Here is a 24,674-nt window from a genome sequence, read left to right as displayed (position 1 = left end):
ATACATATAGTTGCTGATCACAATGAATGACATAAAATTGCGGCAGAAAAAGCAAGCTAGCCACGATTGGATTACCATTTGGTTTGTTGGAGGATTAGCAAGTCACAATAATAAAAATGTCTTTGATGAAGAAGAAGTTTCAGTTGAAGAGTTCATCGCATTTATTGGACGGACCCAACTTCTGAGTCTACCTAGCTCGAAGAAACAAATTAAAATAGGTAATGATGAAACCCCTCCAAAGTCCAAAATCTAACCCCACAAAAATAGGGCAGATGCCAAAGGTCTCATATATATGCTGCCGTCATGTCCATTTTCTGCATTTCGTTCTCAAATTCCCATCAACATGAGCATGGTTCACACTGGTTGGTTTGTGGTTCATCAAGATTGTTTTTGGTCATTGATCAGTGATATGTAGGTACAATCAGATTCAGGTAGGCTCCGACCAATTCATGATTCATCAGGTGAAAAGCTAGCCCAATATTCTCCAGTGACGGTGGACTGTTGAAATTTAATGTTGCGAATGGCTCCATGCAACTGATTATATTATGTTTCTATATTTCGGGGAAAGAGAGAAAAAGAATGAAGGAGAAGAAGAAAGAGCTAATGCGAATGTTCAGTGCAGTTGCAATGGTGATTTTACCGCTACTTTTTAAGAAACAATTTATAATGCTTTCCAGTGTTAGAATATGTATATCATGTCGAATGCTTTTGTATTGAATCTTATCGATCTCAACAATATGTATTTTGAGCAAATAGACGTATCAAAGCTTATTCTTTGCATGGAGGTGGGAATTACTAGAATCAAATTCATGTATTCAAACATTAAAAAAAAAGAAAAAGGATTCTAATAGTACCACGAATACAACGATAAGTTTGAGACCAACGTACTAAAATCTTTACTTTGCATTGCTTAGAATCTTTAAGAATTTGCATCATAAGTGTCGATAAATCAGGTGTTGGAAGTATCCAAAACATAGGAATGAGGAGATATAATAAAAATTAATTTAAAAAATTGATAACTAAAACTAGTCTATAACTTTTAAAATTATATTATCTGTAACATGTAGACATATATATTACTCCTCATCTGTAGCATGTAAAAAAAAAAAAAAAAAGCAAAATAATAGAACCTGGTATATCTATATAGTTACAATGATTTTATTTTTATTATTATTATTTTTTTTGTGTAAGTGGGGTTTCAAACAAAAAAAAACCCTCTCACTTTCACTTCCTCTATCGTACCATCCGATCCTTCCCCCGTGTAGCAGTTAAAATGATGAAACATCAATCCTTAATAACCGTACAGAACACACTACTATGTAACGGAAGCAAAAAATGGAAGGCCAACTAAGTACCATCTAGAGCTTGACTTTCCGCTTGCATTCCTGACTTTGAATTGTCCTGCTCGTAATATTAGCAGCAACGGTGCAATTCATCCTCACAACAACATGTTTCTTGAAAATATTCAACATGTTCACCCTCCCACCAACTCTCGTGTAAGTAGTCATGGGAAGCAAACCAGAACCCACATCACTCTTCAACATGGGAGAAGAGAGTAGCTTATCCATGATGAAATCGACTGTCACGTTCATCCGCAAGGTTCTTCTAGCCTTGGACTTCCCCGGCAGGGTATGCGCTTCGCCGACCAACATGCCATGATAGAAGAGACTGGTGCTCGCGTTCTGATACTTGAAAGTTGCATAGTTGGGATTCTTGACGGAGACATCAGCGGTTAAGGTCATGTTGGAGCCAGGTTTTGGAGTTGTACCGTTCGTACCGTTCACTAGCTCAAGCTTATCGATCGTAACACCATTGAGTCTTATAACAGGGTCTTTTACTTTGAAAACGGTGAAGATCAAGACTATGACCACTACAGCTTGAAGGAGGAGGAGAGCAGAAATGAATCCACAGCACTTGATGCATCTTTTTTTGCTGGCTCCTTTGAAGTACGAGGTGGCCTCTTCATCATCGCTGATTTGTCTTTCTGAGGCTGGAGCTAGCGGCCTAACCTGATCCCTTTCACCCATGGGGCACTAATTACTAATTAGTTGGAAGTGATCGGTGCTTTGTTACGGAGGGTTGGAGGGGGAGACGGGACATTTTGTCTGTCTAATGTTTTTACATTTATACTGGTAACCCCGCTGTCCAGTGTTGACTGTTGACTCTGGGCTCATTTTCGGCTTATCAGCAGCAAGTATAGTAGTGCTGTCCCTGCTTTATTAGGGAATGAGATTTTCAAGGAAGCTCTCTTTATCGGCCTAACACACTGCTGTCTACAAGACTACAAATGCAATACTCAAAATCATTCCTAAGTGCTAACATATGTAGCGCTCACTATTTCTCCAAGACGTTTAAGAGAAAATGAGGACAATGTCCTGCCAACATGAAAAGAAAACGAAGAAATGATGCGGAAAAGTTAAAACTGCTCGTTCGGGAGGAAAATAGCGGTAGATACAAGCACAAAATTAACATATGAATAAATAATGAATATGTTGTCGAGAATGTTTTGGTTTAGCGACTTTAAAAATTAAGGATGTTAAGGCTTTGTTTGGAAAGCAATTAACATTGTAAAGAAAAATTGTCACTTATTTCATGAACACATTTTTCAACCATCTTTTTATCTTACATATATCAAAGAGTAAATCTTTCCTACACTGACGGTATATACATTATCATCGTTAGATTCATGACATGTATGCAAAAATTAAATTTTAAATTCAAATTGTGCATAGTTGTCATTCACCCGACGCTGATAGTGTATACACTGTCAATGTAGGAAAGATTAATTCTATATCAATCGCTGCAGTAATTTTTCTATAAACAAATCCAAAAAAATGCAATCCAAACAAAGCCTGTAAGTTTGGCCCATCAACAGAAAGCACGTAGTAATGCAACTCTATAAAGGGAACATGGGCACGGTCCTGATTTTTCGTTCTCTTATTTTGATTTTGAAAAGGAACAAAAGAAATTTGTGAAGCCCTAAAAATCTGCTTTTACTTTTATCATATTATTGTAATTCCCATCTCAACAAGTACCGCAAATTGACCACCGTACGCCGGAAAACAACTTTTAACGCATTTTTCCTGATTAGTCTAAATTAGTTTCAAACTATTGGGCTTGTGTGTGTGTTTATTTATTTACTTTTCTGGAGCAATTGTGAAGTGGTCAAACAATACGAACTGCCGAAGCTGACCTTTTTATGTACACTTAGAAATTAGAATGAGGATTTGCCACGAATTTCAGGCAACCCAAGTTCTAGAAGCGATTCCCTCATCAGATATTTTTTTAAACTTGCTTTAAGAAGCTTGTGAAAAAATTATATATATAAAAAAAAAGCCGCTGAATTGTCATGTATCCTTTTGAATTGAACTTGCAATAAACTACAATAAAAGTCAGTCAAGATTCACAGATTACGTAGCGACTTCTTTCCATCTACAATTCTTTTTTTCTTTTTTTTTCTGGGTTGTGAATTGCCGTGTACAAAAATAAATCCAAGTATTAAAACAAGTGCATAGTTTTTCCAACTGTACATCATTATGCCAAAGATTTCCCACAACCAAGAACCATATGAAGCAGTCAATTTTAGCACGCCGGGAAATTTTAGGCACGCTGTTAGTGTCAACTCTCAAGTACGTTAACTACTATTTCGTAAACTAAGGATGATTTACAGGAAATTTTAGGCACGCTTTGTAAAAGGGTAGACCAATTGCATAGATTACCACCACCTCCCGGTTGACTCTTGATCTTGAGGAGATGAGAGAATAAAGATAGATTATTAATAATACTCCACCATAATTATTGTTGTCATCTGTTTCCTTTTGAAACTTGGCCTGTGTTTAGCAGATGAGTGTTTTAGGTATTTGTTTAAAATTTTACTATAATTTATTGTAAAAGTTATAGACAAAATTTTTGAATATTTTGAAATGTATATTTTAAAAATTTTGAGGAATTTTTTTATATTATTGTAATTAAAGTTGTTAAAAAACTTATAAAAGATAAGTTTGGTCAAAATTTTGTTTGTCAAACAGGCCCTCAAAATATCTAAGAGTCAGACCTCCTTCTATGACTGCAATTATTTCTTAATTGATTCGTTTTCATTAATGGTCAGAAAGTGCTGAATCGGAAGTTTCTGGTGGATTCTTTTAGCGGGTAAGCTCTAGATCCTTTTGTCTTAATGGGATCAAGACCTAGAAATGCAACAGTAAAAAGCTACTACTATTTCAAATTTGCAAAGGTCTTGTGGTTGTGGGGCAATAAATCCGAGGTCTAAAAGATTTCAAGGAAAATTGATCTCCGTTTTACAAATAATTGCAAATTAAATGGTTGCTTGCAGTTGGATGCGTGTACCGATAAAAGTGCAATGATGATGATAGTGTGTTAATGCTGTACCTAACAGTTGGGACTTGTGTGAGATTAAAACTTTTCGGCATTCCAAATTTATTTTTCTTTTTAGCGATTAAAACATCTCGATTGACAAGGAAAGGCTGGCCACAGTACCTTTGTGACGAACAAATGTCCCAACACCATTGTTGATCACTAAATTTTGTCAAAGAGGTGACGGCGGTCTTCTGAAGTTGCTTTGCCACATCGCACTAGAAACATGTACGGCAACTGCTTAATTCATGCAACATAGCTGAATATCAATATCGTTAGTTCAAAGTGGCCCCAGTTATCTTCTGTACATTTAATTTGTTGTATAATGAAGCAACTGCAAGTGTGAAACGCAGATAGGTTCACTTCGTCAAGTTCGGACTTTAGATCTCTCCTTCAGCAAACAAAGTCACAGCGGGTAGATCCCAAGGATTCAAGAATACCAGCTACTTTCTGCAAGCAGAGAAAGAAAAAACAAAAAAGAAATAATAACAAAACACAGAGAGATAGAGAACAGGGAAATGACTCCTCAATCCTGCATAAACACTACTTTATTTGGGAGACAGCTACTCTCGAATGCATCGCACCATTCTATTTCTAATTCCCAGTACCCAGATCAACAGTTCAGCTCCCTCGAAACCAAAAAATTTAATTTAAAAAAAAAAAACCTGTAGCAGAACATATACCATGTTGGCCAAGGAATAAGATCAATATTTTCGTGGATTAATCCACCAGTCAATCATTTAAGCTAAATTAAGTTACCATACTTTTTCCACCATGTATGGAAATTATACAAGTTATGCATTCCTACAACCAAGTCCGCAAGGGCGATACATCAAAAATCTGCAGACACCTTGTCCCCTTTTTATCCCCTGCAGCTTGCGTGGACACGGGCTTGAGGAAGACATAAAAAAGAAAACCAAGCATTGCTCCAGTGTCTTATTATCGGAAAGTGCTTTGAGTTGCTGATAGTTTGAACAAACAGAAAGCTTTAGGCTGCTGATACATAGGTTTACTAAAACAAACATGAACTAACGTAAGCAAAAGTTTAGATATTTCAATGTTGTCATTGGCTACAATAGACATCTAAGATATCAATCATTTTAGCTACAAAAGAAAAAATTGGCTTTAGATTCTCAGATGCACAAAGAAACTTTAAAACCAAAACCTTCTCTTCTGGAGCAAGAAACTCTGGTAAATTTTGCCTCCAACCCATGAACACAGCTTCAAAGGTACTTTCTCGCTAGGGCTCTAACTTTTGTATCAAAATGGGATGATGTGATGCGAGATCCAGGTAGATAAAGTGGATTAAGGAGAGTCTGAAATTTTTACATGTGCCATCTATAAGTTCATGAGACATACAAAACTCTGAAGACAAAATAATGCCGAAAATTCATCAAAAAGTAGCAAGATGTATGCTTTTACAGCATGAGAAAATCAGATATGTTGAGTGCCTATACAAGTCTTTTAACATATTCAGCTATTGGTGTTACTAGAAAAACAACTTGGTCTCTACACAGTGACAGAGTAGTTCAGCACAGCACAGCAAGCACCAAAAAAAAAAAAAACCACATGCAAGCATTTGGCCTCCAGGCAGCTTCTTGCAACAAAGATTTCCCAATTAAAGTACATTACAATAAAATATTGCAAATAACTACGACTTTATTTTGTTCGATTATAATTTCAGCTACTTCCACTGTTTCCAAGTGTATGGATGCAGACAACACAACTACAACGGATAGGGGCTGAACCATCATTTATAGGTAGAAAACTTTTTGTTTCAAAAGCTCCATTTTTTGACTTTCCAGCCTGTATTAAGTTTTGATTTCCACGTAGTGTATGTTCACCAGCTCAGGAGAGGAAAACTAGGGCATGCATTGCAATTGACAGGTAGTAAAACTTTTCAATCTAGAATTTTGAAGCTTCTTATTTCTTGATGCCACAAATCAGGCCTTACAGGGTTAGCACTCTCAATAGGTCCTTACGGGTTTTGGAAAATCTTCTAGTAGAGTCAACCTGTTTTGCCCTTGAGTACCTAAAATATGCTTCTTCTTCCTTCCCCCCTTTTTTCCAGTTGAAGTTGCACATGAATTTGAATGTGAGCAGAAGTTTGCAAGTTTCAAACTGTTTTGCCCTCTGAACTTTCCTTTTCCCTTCTCTCAGAACATATCTACATAAGTACATCAGCTATTCCTCACATGACCTACACTTATAATTCATGGATAAACTTGAACTCAAAGTACCAATATGAAAATACCTGCTGCAGAGCCATCATAATCTGCAATCCTTCAACTAAAAAGTAAACCAAATCTGTCTGTCTGTGTGTGTGTGTGCAAAACGCATGAGCATGCACATAGCACCCACAATATTGTAATCTTGTCCGTTCATTGTGTTGTAAAAACAGTATGCAAACAGATCGAGTTTAGGAGGGTAGGAAAGGCACTGGTTAGGATTCTTGGATAAGAACTCTAGAAAAGGAAAGAGACCACAGCATTTGAGCTCAGTGTAAAGGCTGCATCCTTAGTTTGTGAAATTGAATTCAAGTTCCATTAATTTCTTGCCCTGTGTCAACAACAGACCAGCATATGGGCATCCATGAAGGTCAAAAACACTGTTTTGAAGGCTAAAAATCAGTAAATAGATTCAAACTGGACAAATGGCGAACAACCATGACAGTGAGATTGTACACAATCTTATAAACTCAAAGGTCAAAACATGACAGATTACATTTCAACAAGCAAACTGATGATTCCCAAACCACTAATAATTCTCATTCTGGGCAAGTACATTGAACTTGATTGGTGAATCACCATTTTTGTTTCATTTGCATTAAATAATTGCCAACAGGAGAACAGTATGCAGATATAAATTAGGATCTAGAACTATAGTAGCATCCAAGCTGGACAAAGTGGCATTATATATACTACGAAGAAGACTTTTATACCTTAATATATAGCTCATGAACCTCTTGGAAGAAGCTTTTGATTCCATCATCATTACGAGAGTCGTGAAGCAGCATCAGTCGAGTATGTAATCTTTTAGGTCAAAGAAACAATACTCATGGTATTATACAAAATTCAGTTCAAACACCCAAATCGAAACAAATTTGTGAAGACAACACAAGCAAATTGGATATTGTGCCCAACTAGAAATTATAAATAAAAAAATCAAGGTTAATAGGCATTCAGCGCTTCTGATATAAAAGTTCGAATGGAATCTCCAATGGTTGCAAAATGTAAGAATTAAGGGAAACAGCAAAAATGACTATTGCATAAGAGAGAACTTCCAATGGGAATTAAACCATGGAAGAATCACTAAGTTTTGGCAACGCAAGGCTGTACATATGAAACTAGACTATAGTACGAACTGATCAGACATCAAAGAAAACATCACTGAGGCTGTAAAAAGTGCACAGATCACATACGCATGTAAAGTAAGCTCATCCATAAACCAGTCTTCCAACAAAATTGGTCATTGCAAGAGTTTGTAAATCCAAATACAAATCAATCGGGGTCAAAGTTATCCAGAGCTGACAGCAAATTTTGTAGTATCAGCAGACTGGAGAGCAGCCTCTGCTAAACTAGATTTCCAGCAAAAATGGCCAAAAAAACAAGCAAAGAAGGTTCGTTTTAGTGTAGTTTTTTGAGAGGCTAAGAAATTTTCAATCCAGAACTAGCAAAAAGGTTTCCAATAAATCCTATGGCATTGCAAAATCGAATGACATCCACTTCTATTGTGGGAAAATTACTATAGAGAATCTTACTTTACTCAGCAATACTTGTATGGCTTATTGAAGGATAAATCAACATCAAATTCTGTTCCATATATTAAAACCACAAAAACTCGAGCTTAAATGGCAAAAAATAAAAACAAATTGTAGGATATGACCAGCAGTCACGTATACTGAAACCACCAGATCATTGAATCTATCTATTCCTTTCAGAAACCTGCCGCAAAATTTAAGTACAAAAACATGACAAATTTAAACCAAAAAAAAAAAAGACGATCCTAATTTCAATCGACTAAAAGAGAAACCAAAAAACTGTAATGTGATCTCTCACATGGCACTGGTAGTCCAGGCTAGGTCTTGGACAATGTCCAACGCGGCATGTAAAATAAACTGGTGCTGATGTGCCGCATCCTCTTTCTACCATAATTGAAAAAATGTCAGGCGATTATAACCAGGATCTTTAAAAAAAATCGAATTAAATTTCATGACTATCAACGACGAAGCTATTCCAGATTGCCAAAGTAAATTGTACAAGAATTATGCGAAGTTTTGAGATTGCGGTGCCACAGAGAGGAGAGAGAGAGAGAGAGAGAGAGAGAGAGAGAGAGAGAGAGAGAGAGAGAAAAAAGGTAATAGGACACAGTAGAGTACCCTGGGAGCGGCGCCGACTTCAGCTTCGTAGATTGGGATGTCGTTCTTGCTGACTATCATAAAGCACGCCGTGTTCGCCATCTTCTTCTACCTTTTGATTTTTTTTTTTAACTTTTAATTTCAATTTTCCGGTGAAAAGATGTACTGCAAATAGCACCGGAGACTGGAGAGTAAGATCAGTGATGGCGCTAGATTTAGCTGATTTTAATAAAAAAATAAATAAAATAATTGGTAGATAAAATGTCCCAGAATTTGAGACTGAGAAGTCAAATGAAATATAGAAATTAAGCCTGTATTGGACCCCTCGCAACTCGCAGCTCACAGGTCGAAACTGGATCTGGACTTCAGAAGCAGTAATGGAAGCGACTTAACACGACGGAATTAAATGGCACCGTGTAACGAGAGACGTTTCGAGCCACGTTGGTTGGAATTTGGGTTCATAAATAGTACTAAATAAGTTAAAATTGAACACAATTTTAAACTCATAAATTTTTTTTTTTTAAAAAACCTTGAGTAGAGTGTTTGAGCTTGTTTATACCCTTATTTTTATCTGTAAATAAGTTAAAATTGAACAGATTTTTAAACTCAAAAAAATTCCAAAAAAAAATTCCTTGAGTAGAGCGTTTGAGCTTGTTTATATCCTTATTTATACTTGTAAATAACTTAAATTTGAACACAATTTCATACTCATAAAAATTTTTTAAAAAAACTTGAGTAGAGTGTTTAAGCTTGTTTAATACCCTTATTTTTACCTAAGAAGATATACTAATTATACACTCACTTTTTGTTTAGATAATGAATTAATAGTCAAAATATATTTGTTTATATCATCACCACGTTATTCAACCATTTTTTTTTATCTCATATACATCACATAAAAATAATACCACAGTATTTTTTTTTCAAAAAATTATCCCAAATATTCTACCATCCAAACACCGTTCGCAAAAGTTAAATTTTAAATTTAAATGCACTTGTATCATGGATTTAACAATGACAATATATACACCGTTAACATATAAAATATTAATATAGATATGTGTATATATACACTGTCAACATATAAAAGATTAATCTTACTTTTAATCCCGTGTCCAATAGTAGTTTGAACTCATAATAATGGCTTGATTTTGTTTTCTGTTACACTGCGCAATTAACCAAACCAAGCGTACACAGCACCTTCATAACGTTAATGGTGTGGCCTTTACAATCGATGTGCGCCCAAAGCATAGAATCAATGTTCATATGAAAGCAGGGAAGAATTCAATCCAGCAAATTAAAACATGCTTGGTGACTTGGCAAGTTCAGGTGCTCGTATAGAAGATAGTGTTCCAGGGCAATTGTACAGAGAATAGGAAGATTACTCGCTAATTTCACCATCTTGTTGCCTTCCCAATTTGCCATGCCCATGAGTAAAAAGGAAGGGCGCAAGTACTAATAACGTATCATCATCGACTGTAAGACAAAGGATCATAAGCTGCAACTAATACAAATCAGTATCCCATTTATTGACTAATAATAGCAACATCTTATCAGCCAAGCCCAGATGCATCTATCTGCTTTATTGATCAAATTGCAAGCAGGTCTTTCACTTTCACTTATCATCAGCATTCAGCAACAGTGTCATCATCCTTGGATTTACCACCACCACCAAACAAGTCAGAGAAAGTAGGGAGCTTGATTTCGCCCTTCTGAGACAAGGGAATGGTGAAGTTTCCAATGACAGGGAGGTCGATGATGAGACCAAGCTCCAATTCGTAATCAATGTCCCAATCTCTCCCGATGTCTCTGGCCAAACTCAACAGCACGCTGTGCGGCACCTTCACCGGAACCTCCAACAGGGTCGTCTCATCCCCCTTCAGCGACCCTGGATCCGGTATGTTACCAGACGCGATCACCCTTTCAAAAACAAACAAGCCCAAAAAACATCAGGCAATTGAATTGAATCCAGTCATCAGGATTATTCCAAGTTCACATAGAACACTCAACACGTACTGTAGCACTTTTTAACATCTGAATTGACTAGATAGATGCCTGATCAATCAGAAATTTTCAATGTCTAGTAATTAAAATTTGCCAAAAGAAATAAATACATTAGAAACATTAAGGCTTTCTTGATTGATTGAAGAAAAATTCCCTTTTCTCTCCTCTCAGACCATCGAGGACTGTTCTAAGGGGCAGCCATCTATTTGACTAACACGTACTATGACAAAATAAAAGTGGGAATCTGATACTGCTAAAACTTTTCTAAACAAAGTTCATATTTTTTTTTGAAAAAAATAACTTTCATAAACAAAGTAGCATATACCACCAAATACTACTTAGAATAGTTGTAAAAGTTAAAAAGCCGTAGGATCGGTAAACGTTAGTTGCATCATACTAGTACTACATGATTCAACCGCCCGCCCGGAAGAGCAGTAACAATATATATATATAGAAGAAGAAGAAGAAGAAGTAATTTATTCAACAAGAAAATTAAAAAAAAAAAACCTGGTGGCGCTTTTGAGAACGTAAGAGATCTCGCAGATGGGAATGGGGGCGCTATAGGGATTCTTGACGGAAACCTTAGCCTGATAGGTGATGCATTCCCGGCTAATTCCTTTAAGATCTACGTCGGTAACGCTGGCCTCCGGCTTCGGCATGTTCGCCACCTTTTCTGCTACATAATTCTTTGCCTTATCTACCAAATCCATTCTGATTCTATTTCTAATTCTAATGTTGTTTCTTTCTTTCTGCAATCAATCACCCAATCTTAATCAAATATCAGCCAACTACACTTTTCATCAGATATATATGTGGCATATGATATGATCGCTGGAGGAAACGCGTGGCTGGTTTCCAATGTCGTGCTGGTACTACTTTAGAGCTTTGATTGAGAGAGCCATTTTGATGCGGATATGGCACGTGTGGGTGATCCGCGTTCTTGGGTCCGTGTCCCATTGGTCGGTACCGCCACACTACCAAGAGAATTTTTCAGAAACACGTCTCTCTTTTTCTACTATTTTCTGTCTCAATATTTATTAAAGCATGATATATTTTTCATAAATATCATATTTTAAATTAAAAGAATAACTAAAAATTCATTAAAAGCCTATTTTAAGTTAAATTTTACTTTTTAGTCTGTGATATTTTATATTCTAGAATTTAAAAAGACAATAAAATCAATTAAAATAGAATATTCGTGAATAATATATTACAATTTAATAAATATTAGGATAAGAAATGGTACACAAATCCTTCGTAAAGAAGCGGTTTAATCTCATATCATTAATGGGGCAAATTTTTATTTTTTTTTGGTCAACCGTCACTATCTACTTTACTCTTACTTTAATCTATTCTGAGAGGTAATTCAACTGAATTAAGAGGAATCGATGGGAACTGAACTACCATTGAACTATTTTGATTATTTTTTTCTTGACAAAAGCAATTTCATCTTAACAATATTTTTGGTGGAGAAAAATATTTGAAGATGGCTATGCTATCAATGTTCCGAATTGCATTACTTCGAAAACCGTTTGCTAAAGCTAACCAGGTGTTGCTCATTTGTATATCAATTTATCAATCAATACTCACTGCTCAGTAACCAAAAAAAAAAAAATTTGGTTTTGGAGTTAAACATTAACATAAAAGCGACCCGTTCTGACTAGTGGAGCATTGTGAGAATGGAAGATTCCAAAAGCTGATCCAAAGTAACGGGAGCACATTTGGGCCTGCTGAGAGAGGTCAATCCTCAGAATCTGAGCAAGGTTCACCAAGAATCTAACTTAAAGGACACCCAAACGACAAGGCAAAGTAACTAGCGAGAGAGCCAGATATCTCCTTCATATAGGATTTCCCCATAATGGCCATGAACAGTGGTAGCTCCCGGGTTGGCCAAATAAGGCTTAGCTGATCGTATTACCACGGAGTCAACCTGAACAAATGTAACTTGGCTCGATTTTAAGTGTGGTCTATTTTTATCTATACACACATTTTCTATTACAAATAAAATGTCCAAGACTTATTATTGAAGATGTCTCTTCACAATAATTGTGGCGGCGAAAATACCAATTCAAGTTCAGCAGATTCCAAAAAATGTTATTGCATGGATTAGAATTACTTATAAATTTTCCCATGTACCGACTCATAATTAGGTCTTAGTAACTAACTATTTGCAACTTGACAATATAAAAGAGACTTTTCAAGTAATTAAATATTATATTCGGCAAAACTTACTAAGTCGTATGCTTTAAAGATGATTTGTGTATCTCGTATAATTCGTTTTTTAAAAAAAAAATTTCAGGTCATCAATTAAATTTTCTCTCGCTTTAGAGTCATTTACATATGTTTGTCTTATTGGGTTAACTTCAATATGAAAAGCAAGAGAATTAGACTCGATGTACAACTTTCAAGATGATAAATAATTTACATTAGCTTTCAATTTGAAAGAATCATATTGGAATTTGACACTTTATATTTATCATGAATTGTTTCTATCATATTTTGCAGCTTTTTCTCAAAATATGTAGCTGCCAAAACAAATTTCACTCTTAAGTAATTTTTCAATAAAAAAAAAGCTGCCTAAATGCTTCACAAAAATAAAAACAGGAAAATAATGTACGTTAGTCATCAATACTTGTGTATAATGTACGTTCACGGGTAATTATTCCAAACATTTCAAACAATCTCTTATCCAAACACTTTGTTTGGATTGTGAATTATTAGAAATATTTTTACTGTAGTACTTTTTGTGATGTGATGTATGTGAGATAAAAGGATAATTGGGAAGATAAAAAGGTGCGTTGGAAATTGTAATGATGATGTAAGCAAATATATTTTGGCAAATAAACCGCAATCCAAACAAACCTATGTGTCTTCACATTTGTTGTCTGTCGGAGGATAAGACGAAAGAGAGATAACGCATGGGAAGGAACTTGACCGTTGGCTTTCTGCTGGCGATGGTCTCTAGAAGACCAAAAGGACGGTAAGGACTGCTTACCTTAATTGTCAGACTCCGTCCCAGAATTCACATAAACCCAACGCCTCATTCAAATCATAACAGCTCTGCCACCACTCACCACACCAGTTATACATCAGCCGCAAACAAACCAGGTTTAAGAAAATTAAACCAAAAAAGGAAAAAAAATTGCAGCCTTAATAATCCAGAGCGACAGAGATATAGTGGGGAGTGATGCAACAGCAGCCTTGCACAGGGGAACCTTCCACCACCACCACCTGCAGCAGCAGGGTGGTGAAAGCCTTGCCGGATGCCAGGGATGGGGCAGCGTCGATCCTGGTAGCTAAGGTTGTGGACTTGATGTCCATGCATTTGGATGCTGGGGTTCTCCTCAACAATCCTCCTCTACTAGCCGACCTCTGCTTCTCCTTGGCCAAGTCTGTCTCTCGCTTCTCTCCTTTCCTTGCTTTGTAACTACTACTCTTGCTTCGTGATCATGAACACAGTTGATTACTCTTTTTTTCTTTTTTTTTTTCAATTTTGCTTTTTATTTCATGGAATTGAATGTGGGATTTTATTGTCATGAGGTATCTCAGATACGTGAATGTTTTAGTTCTTGATATCTATTAACAAATTGATGGTGGCTTTGATATCTTCACGTGCTTATCCTGTTATTAGACAACTAAAGTGCTCTCATTTTGAATTCGATATAGCTTTATGAGAGGATTATTCAATCACTATGAAGCTGGCTAGGAGGTTTTAACAGGTTTTCTTCTTCTTCATTTTTTGTTTTGTTTTTCTTCTCTTGGTTTTGGAATGGAGGGTGCTTGTGGGTATGAAGCTGCGGAGGATGGTTGTGGTGTGAGAGAGGGAGAGAGTGAGCAGCTGATTACACGGAAAGAAATTTTCAAAGATAGTGGAAAGCAACTAACACTTGGGGATTTCTCTTGTAAACTGATCTGGTACTTGGCATATCAAATTATCAGGGATATATTTCAAATGTAGAACATCAACTCACAAGCATGTACTTAATAATCTATGTTTCTGTTTAATCTCTGCATGATTGATTTATCTTACTTAACTGCAAAACTGTTACAATGACTACTTGTTTGAAACCTGCACTTATCTTTGTTTGAAAAGTTAATGCATCCAGTTTATCTATTTCACAAATGCAAAACCTGCTCAAAAGCATATATTTGCCACGTAGGTTTGTGTTCATGACATATTTAGTCGATATGTGGCTGATCTTTACTTAATCAAGGCCAAATAATCTAAATGATTGGTTGTTTGAGATGTGTTTTGCCTTGAAATGTTTGAAAATCTAACATAGCCAATCCACAGTATGTGCTGTTACTAGTTAGTTTCACACTGTCGTTGCTGACTGATCCCTTCTATTGCTAAATGCAGAGGTATTGACCATGCAGTTGCAAACAATGAGGTCCCCAGGAGATGTCGCGATTTACCCCCACTGTTGAAACAGGTAAGTCATGCTTAAGTAGTGGATCTTGGTAAATCAGGTAAGCCATTTGCTTGGAATGGTGACTAACTTTCTAATTTATAAATCATATTGTTCTCATCTGGGGTTACATTTAACTCTTTGGTGATTTAAACTGATCAGCATTGCCAATTACAGACTGACAGACCTTTCTGGTAAAGCAAATCTTTCATAAGTTGAAAAACAATGTTTCATAGATAACTATAAGTCATGAAAGGAAAATCACAGCCATTTTTCTTGTTCATCCTTCTTTACATTTTCAACACATGCTTTCTCTGTTTATCTGTCCTCTTTAGTATGGAATCACTTAAATAACATGGTAATTTAACATATTCTTGGTGATCATCCAGGTGTATGGATCTCCTAATAATTTGGCTGTCCAAGTGGGTTTAATGATGCTCACAATGTCTATTCAGGTATAAGAGGCAATTATTCTGTTCACTGGAAAGCAATTAAGCGAATGTCTGAACCTTTCTGCATTCAGAAACCTGATTTTGTCAGCTCATGTTTGGTTTGCTTTGTACTGTTGGATAAGATTATTACTATACTTCTTTGTGTATAAACTTAGGTTGCCATAGTTTAGATCCGAGCCAATTCTTTTTCCATATACATTTTCTTTTTTGAGGTACTTGGATGATGGTTAACTACTTCACTTGTGTGGAGTTTATTCCCTTTTGACTTGACCATTTAATTTCTTATCCTCCCCGTAGTTTCTACATTTAATCTTCACAGAAGTAATTCATGCATTGGACTTCACAAACTTGCTGCTATAATAGGTAGCGTGATAAATTCATCTCCTCTATTATTTCATGTGGAGAATGGAAAAGTAGATTAAAATGATCTTTGTTATGTATGGTTACACAATGCTCATGTTGTAATTATGGTTTTCCATTCATACATTACATATGAGGAACCCTTTCCTGCTTCTGCATTTTAAAATAGAAAAGTAGACTAAAATGATCTTCAATACATTATGGGACATAATAATCATAGCCAAGTGGATGAAAAATGAGCACTAACCCATGATTTGCTTAAAATATTTCAAGTGATTTTTATCACACTATTTTTATCTATACGTGTGGGGATACACACTGTGTATGTGTGACATACAACTATCAATTGCTTCTTAGATGGTATAACTTGCCAGACATAGAGCATTTGGATCCACATCCATAGTTATATAGAACGTTCACTTTGTGCCAGGGGTCTTGTAAATTGGATAAAGCTTTATGCATCTGAGAATTTTAATGATACCTTATCCTTTGTACTGTTCCTCCTTCTTTTTGGTATACTTTGGTTTTGGATGAAATGCCAAGCTAAAGCTCTCAGATATATCCTCATCCTAAAAGAAGGAGATTAAATTACTTCTGATATGGTCAACTATGATGATCTTTTTTCAGTGCGCTTGTAAGCTTGAGTGGTTTTCTGATCAAGAAACTGATGATCTCCTAAAACTTGCCAAGGAGGTCAGTTGGAAATTATGTGTTTTATTCATTGGACGCAATGAACTACAGTGATATGACATGCATCTGAATCTTGTTTTGGTGAATAATCAGACCATGAAATCCTTCTCAGATCCTGAGTATATTCTCATTGAACCAGCTCATGCCTCTTACTGGGTGTCAGCAGTAATGTCAAGGTCAAGTCATCATCCTTTGCTTTGTGCCACAACAAAGGAATTTTGTAATTTGAGTGAAATGTCCTCTCAGGCAGTTCTAACTATATTGTGTTTCCAACACATTCCATATGCATGAGAAAAGTTACCTAAGATGAGTTTTCAACAGTTGATCTCTGCATCATATTAACTAAGTATTCATAGGACATGCAGAAGAATACTTAAATAATTGACATTGGATTGAATGCTGTTTTGTAAATGGAGTTGCTCATATTGGCACCTTCCTAAGTTGATACACTAAACACACAGTTGGATGTTGTTTAGTTACCATTTCTATTTTCTACTCCAGAATAAGTTCAACAATAAAGCGATATTGTTATGCCTTTCGATGTTATCTGCTTAGTCTGTTTCTCTTTCGGTTGGAATTTTTGAATATTAAAGACTCTGGTCCTTGGCCCAAATATTAATGCATATCTCTGTCATTGCCCCCACTGTCGATAAATTATGGATGATAAAAGGCCACTTTCGGATGCCATGGAGACATAATTTGTGTATAGTTTTGCCATAAAGGAAGATCGATGTCATTGCCCTCAGTTTTTACTTGTGGTCCATAAAATTTTGAAGGAAAGCTTCCCTTAGTGCATTTAAGTTAAAAAAATTAGAGAATTTAATTTTGCCTTTTCCTGTTGGAAAGTCTCTTTAGAGGTATTTTTTGCCTTGATCAATAGATGAATGAATCTCAATCTTTACATTCTGATTTTAACCATTACTTAACATCTGCATTAACCTTAAATGGTAACAGGCATAACACAACCGGAAATAGAGATTTATCCTTCACTACTTATTATACTCGTGTGCACGTGCATATATTATCCATATCTATTCCCTCTCACATTTGCTTACTCACTGCCTCGTGATATATCACAATATATAACTTTCACAGTTATTTAGGCATAATGCAAATATTGAAATTCGTAATGGGTATCTCTTATCTGCAGATTCTACCCAAACATGAAGGTAGAGAGATTGCTTTTTTCTGTACAACTGCAGGTAGGTTCATAAATTTAATCATAGAAGATGATTCTGTGGCATGTAGCAGCAAGACTTAATAGTTTGTACCTTTGCAGTCTGGGTATAGATTTTGTGTGGCCAACTTCCCAATCAGAAGGGGTACAATATCTCCAAAGCAGGAAAAAGTAGTAAGTTCACGTTGCATTAGTTTACATTATGTTATTAAGTAAAGTGAATAATTAAAAGTTGTCATATCCTCTAAAACCTTGATGTTGGTTAGTTTGGAGTCTTTTCTTAATTGCGACTTCATCTTGTTTCATGTTGTATTTCCTTTTTAAAGTGAAAAGGTTCAAAATAAATGATTCTAACCTTTTAAAAGGAACAAGAGTAATGTTATAGCCAGAAAAACAATATTCTTTTATGAGTGAAGGGACAAGGAAGAAGTGGGAAGCGGCAAGTGGGTGTGAATGAAGCCCTGTCTTAAGATGAGAAATGAAGACTTTTACCTCTGGGTTATATTTGATATTCAAATAAAGCTACACTGTTGCTTATGCATGACATATGCTGTCCAAATATATTTCGTATGTTTCTGTTGTACAGATTTAGAAGGTTTACATATAGAATATTTCTGAGAGTCCAAAATTGTTTATTGCAACATCTAATTACTCCAGTGGGTTCTCGTTGGATCTCCCTGTCGATGGACATTTTAAGACTTTCTTCTTCCTCTTTGAGTATTGTTATGTACAAATACCCAACATGTATAGGCACTGAACTTGTCTAATAATAGCCATTATTTCCTTTTGATCACATTTCATGCTGTCATCTTTAATCTTTTCTCTGTTCTTTGCAAAGAAAGCAACAATTGGAGCTCGTATTCATTTCTATCCAATGACTCATTCAAATTCTATGCAGCACCTACTTGTAGTTCACGTAGACAACTTGGCGACATCTGCCTGTATCATCACTCCAGCAGAAGCGAAGTATGACCTGCATTGTTGTTATTCTTTTTAAGACATGTTTCTTCTCTCACTGTCGTTTGTGTTTTGTGATAGCTTCCTTTTAAATGGACAAGGAGTAGAAGGAAGGACTATTGTATCAATGGTCTGGTTATTTCTAACCAAGCCTTTATGTTGAAGAGTTTTTCTTACATGTAATGTACACTTATGATGATCTGAATGACATTGCACATTTTTTTATTGAGTTTGTGGTGCATTCTTTTCCTTTTTCCCTCTTTGTCTCTATGCCAGGACAAAGGGCCTCAACTTCCTACAAACGTGACCGGAAAGCTTAAATTTGGAGTTAATTGTCTGCAAGCCATTGGTCAATTTAAGGGTACGCACAAAAACTTGTATTCTTTCTTAAGTTGGTAGGAAGTCTTCCATTCTTGTTCCCATTTTTGAAGAAATATTCTGCAGGTAATTATCTTGTTGTCATTGCTGTGATGACTACTACACAATCTTTTAATCTGCTGGAGCTGCAAGATGTAAAGCCAATTGCTTTAACTAACTCAGGTAACCAGTTGAAGCAGTAGGATTCTTGGGGCTTATCAGAATCAATCTGATGTATCTTTGTTCTGTTAATTATGAACTGAGACATTAAGTTGCTTTCTTAATGTTATCAGAAACTCAGACCATGCAGATGTCATCGAGAATTTCACTCAACTGCCCCATAAGGTCTGTTTTCTCATATGCTAGCTTAAAGATCAAAAAGTAACATTATTCTGTACAATATATTCAAACGAGAGTTTATTCCTGATAGGGGTGAAGTTTTTATGACTGATGTTTCATCTTTGGAATTAAATTTTTGACCTTTTTCATGAATACCATGTAGCTCATTTTCCTTCCAATTTTCTTTTTTAATCAGCAAATCTCGTATAAAAATGCCTGCGAAAGGGAAACTCTGCAAGCACTTTCAGGTAAGCTGGCGATATTACTATTAGATGTGAAAGTACTGTACTATCTCCGAGTATGCGCTTAGCACTGACATGTGTGGACACATGGGAGATGTTTTGGGAAAGATGATCCAGGCATCTTATAGCTCTGACTCGTACAGTAATGGAAGTATGCTTAATGTATACCCATAAACAATTTATATATGAATTTTAATAATTCGTATATGGTTTCCCATTGATGCCTTTGCCCAAGCATGTGAGCTCTAGACTGATGGCCTGAGAGTTAATAGATAAACTGATTACCTTAGCCAGTCCTTGTCTTAGTAACTGCATATCATGAACATTTCAAATAAGAATCTATTCTTCAAGTCTGACATCCAGATAGCGTAATTATGTTGCAGTATTACGTTCAGATGCCTGTACATTGTGTCAATTGGTGCAGACAAGCATGGAGCTTGTGTAGGAGCAGACACCTTGTCCGCTGATGGGCCACATAATCCTAATTCTCCAGTTTCCGATTCAATACTGACTTCTTCTGTTAAATCCACAATTTGAGCTCCGTGCCTATTCATTTAGTATGTTTTAATCTCCTGAGCTTACCATCTAGAGGTATTAATTAAGTTTTCTTTCACGGACATCAAGTTGTCTTCAAAAAAGCTCCTCATTGGTTTTGTCTTTAATTAATTTCTAGTCAGCTACAGCAGATAGTTTCATATATAATGATTGTGTCAGACTTCTCCAAAAGTAGACTCATTTCTGAGGATTACTGACACCGTCAAACTTATCTGGAGTCTTATTGATTGAAAACAGCCACAAGTACTGATTCAGCAAAGTTTGACTAATAGAAACCACGAAAGAGAAGATTAAGGTAAAAATTTAGCAAAGAGAACTGCAAAATGAACCTGAGCCTGGTTATATAGAAGAGCTCTAAACTTTTGTTGAACAGAGTGTCATCTAATGGAAACCATAAAGAGAAGATTATAGCTACAAAATGGAACTAAGAAAAAATCTACGAACCATAGAAACCTCTCTGTGGCTTTCTGGAAATCGGACGTGGAGGAGAGATACAATGGAGGCTCACTATTGATTATGAACTACAAAGAAGATTATTCCAAGTTTCTTCAAAGCTTGTGTACTGAATTATATTGAAAACAAACTGGTATATCCATGCTTCTAGGATTGCTAAAAGACACCTCAACACTAAAAGACTTTTCTGTCATTTGTTTAAACTAAAATATTATAAACTAACTTGGCTGTAATTGAATACTTTTAGGGACTAACTTTTTTGTTACCCAAAATATTGTAAAGCTTAATGTTCTTCTGTCTCTCTTATTTTTTATTTGTACAAATTTAGAGGCTGAGATAAATAAAACATGGAAGGCATCAATCATCTCGGAGCTAACTGATCCAGCCGTAACGTAGTAAATAATAACAGTAGTTCGTTCTCTTTTATCATTTTTTATCCTGTGAATTCCAAATTCTGCAGTACACATAGCTGCAGCTTCTATGAACCTGTTGACCTTCAGTACAGAGCATCCACCTATTACCTTCATATTCTGTGGTTTATGACTGCATAGTAATTGGCACCAGTGACTTTTCGATGTCCAAAGGACTGGTAACAAATATTATGGCTAATAGTCAAGTCTTTTCTGATATTTTCTTTGAAACTTCTTTGCATGAATAGTGCTTTGATTATGACAACTTCCTGGAGATCAACTCAAAGAGACCTTCTTGGGAATGTCCTCATTGCAAGCAGCCAGTTTGCTATGTGGACATATGCATCGACCCGAATTTTGTAAAGGTCAGTCAGATTTCACATTCATTAGCCTACTTTTTTGGATGGATGATCATTTGCTTCTTTGTAGGTCTTGAGTGAGGCAGAAGAAAAGGTTGTTAATGTTATTATGTCAGCAAATGGAGCATGGAAAGAAGACAAGGACCATCCCTCTCAAATGTCTGGAGACAGTCAAGTTGGGCACCAGAATGATGAGAGTAGGTCTACAACAGACAGAAGCACATCTTTGCAGAATTACAATGAAATTGTTTCTGCTGCTGGAACTTCTGTGCCCACACAGAAGCCCCCATTAAATGTGCTGTGCTCAGCATTTAACATCAAGGTATGTATAGCTTCCTCTGTCTTTTCAAGTTGAACATTCTGGTTCGTGTTTCTTTACCAGCTTTTATTACCCCAACCACATTGGAGTCTGCTCCTCTTTTAACTTCATTCGAGCATGGGTATTATTTAGTCAATGAGAGAACTGAAAAACAATGTCTAGTATGACCATAGTATTTTATGTTTAACTCTTGATATTAACTAAAAGATCTATAAAATGGGTATCTGTGATTTTTATGGATAAGATCATTAGAATGAAAGGGTTAAGAATGATGCCTAGCCTTCTACATGTAGCAGCACCTCTTTTCACCGTCCACAAGCGCAAAACGACTTGATAAAGAAGCTGGTACGTTGGGTGCTTTGTGAATGGCTAATTCCAGGGAATCCATTTGGAATGCCCCAACATGATTCTTTAGAATGTATGATGGTGATTAATTTATTTCTCCACCTAGAGAAATAGATGGGCAGAGACTGATATTTTCATGGCTAGGTTTGATAATTCGGTGATCATAACTGTAGGCATACTGGCTTGAGACCAGGCCTCCACTAGATTGACACTTCTAGTTGGTGAAGGTTTCCTGCAACAGTGTCCCGAATGTTCTATCTACTTGTTACCTCAGGAAGTTTGCTTTGTTGTTACGTGGTGTTATGTGTACCATTATTTGCTAAGTGGTAGATTATTATTGGATATATGCAGCGTGAATTGTTTGTTCCTCCTCATTGTATATCTTCAGTACTGCAATATTATGAAGTTTTACTTTATCACAGGGTCCAGCAAACAATGGCTCTCATCACAATTCTGTCCAGCTTCTTCAAAAAGATGGTCCTCCTCATGCACAAAGCTCAGGTGCTAACATTTCCTCAACCAGGCTGTCCTTCAAGCAGCAAATTCAACAGCACTGGAGTCTTTCAAACTTGAACACAGGTGAAGCCTTGAGCAACACTGAGAGTGTGGTCTGCAGTTCAGTTCCCGCTCCAATGGAACCAGGGGAAAGAATTGCGACAATCCAAACCAGCAGTGCTGTTCATCAAGCTGCCCGCTTACCAAAAGACGCTCCTTTTCTATTCACAACACCAAGAGCAAGCTCGAGGATGAATTCTATGATGGTTGATTCAACAGTGGTCGTTGAGGCAAGAAGAATTAGAAATGATGAACTGCAGTCGTTAGATGCAGCTGATGGTGAATCAGCACATTGGAGGCCTACAAATAGGATGAGGGGTGGCCTTAGAGGTGAGGCTTATTCTGCTGCACTACAACAGTTTGGCATTCAACCAACACTGCGGGCACAAGCTTCGCGACCCCCTTTCAGTGCAGTATCTATTCGTGGGCCAATAACCAATGCTGTTGCTGATAGAAGTGCAAGCGCTTCTCAAACGAAGAAGTCATAAAAGCGTAGTTTGTAGATTCGACTAATCCATTGTTAAGGAGCTGAAGCAGCCATTCGTGGGAGTGTGCTGTGAGATAGGCTTGTATGGTTACGTGTAGATCTTGGCAGAATGAACAGATTAGACTCTACAGTTTTTGTTTTTTCTATTTAATAGCTTACAAATAAATACATATTTAGCCATCATCGTTCATTTAGAACTGAATACAAAGAGCCCATTACAGTTTTTGTTGCAAGTTTAATTTCAATTTCCTGTCTTTTGTTTTTCCTCTCGTCTCCTACATCTTTACCGTTTTAATTAAATTTGGCCCTGCTACTCTGCTGCTTTGCATGTCTGTATCGTGCATTTTAGACTTTAGTTTTGTTCTAATGTGAGTAGCTCTTAGTTTAGAGCTTCCTCTTTCCCTTTTTTTTGGTTAACAAGGCCTATTCTGTAGTCAGACGGTGGACTGTACAGCTTTACTTTCTCAAAATAAAATAGTTTCACCTATTTTCCATAGAAGAAATATGTTTCTCATGTCATGCATTGAGGAAAAAACGATGCGGATTTCATTTTCTCATGAAACCTGCTGACGTCATCAAAGGATGAGAACGAGAAGAAAGGGTTTTTCAAAACGGACGTCCAGCACTAGTTAATACAGATACACGTGTTAATAAGGGTGAAATACAAAAATAGTCTTCTGTGGTAAAACTAACCTAGAGAAAAACTCCTTATTATTTGAAATCATACGCACTTCATGATTTGAACTAATTTGAAATAGCAATGAAAATTATCAAAACTAATGGAGGCCGACGAAATGACACAATTACCCTAATATATATATATATATATATATATATATATATATATATATATATATATATATATAGGTAATAAAAGACTTTCTAACAATGATCCTCTTAAGCAAATTTAAGGAAAAACCCTCTGTGGTTAACCCAATTTACAAAAAAGCCCCCTATGGTTACATGTTGCTTTTATTTATTTATTTTGTCATAGAAATAAGGTGAGTTTTATTTGAAAATTTTTATTTATTTATTTTATGTATAGAAATAAGGAGAGTTGTATTTGGGAGTTTTGGATTTTTTTGGAAATTTTATGAGTTCTAAGGGGTTTAATAAGTATATCATCTGAAAATTTGATTTAAAAAATTATTTTCCATGTCAAGCAACCTCAAACTTGTTAATTTAAATAATTTTTTTCAATTTTCACATTAGTTCAAATCACGAGATATTGTATTGTATGATTTAAAACCATAGGGGACTTTTCTGTAGGTTTGCTTAACCATAGGGGTCTTTTCTGTATTATAACTCTAGGAGTATAACAGGTATATCAACTAAAAATTTGTTTGGTTCCAGTACAAATACTCTCAAAAGAAGTGTGTGTATTTCAAAGCCATTAATTCAGATGATTGTCGTCGCTTTTTAAAATTAGTTCAAATCACGAAGTATTAGAGTGTATATTTTGAAACTACAGGA

General features: G+C 36.0%; 4 protein-coding genes across 8 annotated transcripts; 1 reads left to right on the top strand and 3 right to left on the bottom strand.

Annotated features, from left to right (window-relative positions):
- Window positions 1–1,026: 1,026 nt before the first annotated feature.
- Window positions 1,027–2,337, bottom strand: LOC113733246 (late embryogenesis abundant protein At1g64065-like). Its single transcript, XM_027259509.2, has one exon. It carries the CDS (start codon window positions 2,025–2,027, stop codon window positions 1,359–1,361), a length of 669 nt encoding a protein of 222 aa, XP_027115310.2. The 5' UTR covers window positions 2,028–2,337; the 3' UTR covers window positions 1,027–1,358.
- Window positions 2,338–4,619: 2,282 nt separating this feature from the next.
- LOC113733245 (uncharacterized) lies at window positions 4,620–9,185 on the bottom strand. Of its 4 annotated transcripts, XR_011841068.1 has the most exons (6): window positions 8,753–9,177; window positions 8,433–8,518; window positions 8,258–8,318; window positions 7,316–7,402; window positions 5,540–5,690; window positions 5,062–5,336 (listed from the first exon to the last, which is right to left on the bottom strand). XR_011841068.1 is itself a non-coding variant. In XM_072081223.1 (5 exons), the coding sequence occupies exons 1-5, from the start codon at window positions 8,831–8,833 to the stop codon at window positions 4,768–4,770; spliced, it is 372 nt and encodes a 123-aa protein (XP_071937324.1). In that variant the 5' UTR covers window positions 8,834–9,185; the 3' UTR covers window positions 4,620–4,767. The 4 variants fall into 4 exon arrangements, 3 of the variants coding, with proteins under 3 accessions (XP_071937324.1, XP_071937323.1, XP_027115309.1); XM_072081223.1 differs by lacking the exons at window positions 5,062–5,336; window positions 5,540–5,690 and adding an exon at window positions 4,620–4,824 and having other exon boundaries at window positions 8,753–9,185; XM_072081222.1 differs by having other exon boundaries at window positions 5,062–5,690.
- Window positions 9,186–10,043: 858 nt separating this feature from the next.
- On the bottom strand, window positions 10,044–11,629 carry LOC113733244 (desiccation protectant protein Lea14 homolog). The gene is made up of 2 exons (XM_027259505.2): window positions 11,243–11,629; window positions 10,044–10,651 (listed from the first exon to the last, which is right to left on the bottom strand). Exons 1-2 carry the CDS (start codon window positions 11,443–11,445, stop codon window positions 10,357–10,359), a joined length of 498 nt encoding a protein of 165 aa, XP_027115306.2. The 5' UTR covers window positions 11,446–11,629; the 3' UTR covers window positions 10,044–10,356.
- A 1,977-nt stretch (window positions 11,630–13,606) lies between these two features.
- LOC113728129 (E4 SUMO-protein ligase PIAL2-like) lies at window positions 13,607–23,434 on the top strand. Of its 2 annotated transcripts, XM_072081221.1 has the most exons (17): window positions 13,986–14,125; window positions 14,402–14,454; window positions 15,096–15,168; window positions 15,534–15,599; window positions 16,584–16,649; window positions 16,740–16,822; window positions 17,797–17,848; window positions 17,926–17,997; window positions 18,722–18,789; window positions 18,862–18,910; window positions 19,057–19,141; window positions 19,225–19,320; window positions 19,431–19,482; window positions 19,673–19,724; window positions 21,385–21,501; window positions 21,566–21,817; window positions 22,582–23,434. In XM_072081221.1, the coding sequence occupies exons 4-17, from the start codon at window positions 15,576–15,578 to the stop codon at window positions 23,200–23,202; spliced, it is 1,689 nt and encodes a 562-aa protein (XP_071937322.1). In that variant the 5' UTR covers window positions 13,986–14,125; window positions 14,402–14,454; window positions 15,096–15,168; window positions 15,534–15,575; the 3' UTR covers window positions 23,203–23,434. The 2 variants fall into 2 exon arrangements, with proteins under 2 accessions (XP_027108448.2, XP_071937322.1); XM_027252647.2 differs by lacking the exon at window positions 14,402–14,454 and having other exon boundaries at window positions 13,607–14,125.
- The last annotated feature ends 1,240 nt before the right edge of the window (window positions 23,435–24,674 follow it).

This window comes from Coffea arabica, chromosome 2e (assembly GCF_036785885.1).
Source record: "Coffea arabica cultivar ET-39 chromosome 2e, Coffea Arabica ET-39 HiFi, whole genome shotgun sequence".
Classification (NCBI taxonomy): domain Eukaryota; kingdom Viridiplantae; phylum Streptophyta; class Magnoliopsida; order Gentianales; family Rubiaceae; genus Coffea; species Coffea arabica.
The sequence above is the reverse complement of the archived record's forward strand: the minus strand, read 5'-3'. Positions and strand labels throughout refer to the sequence as shown.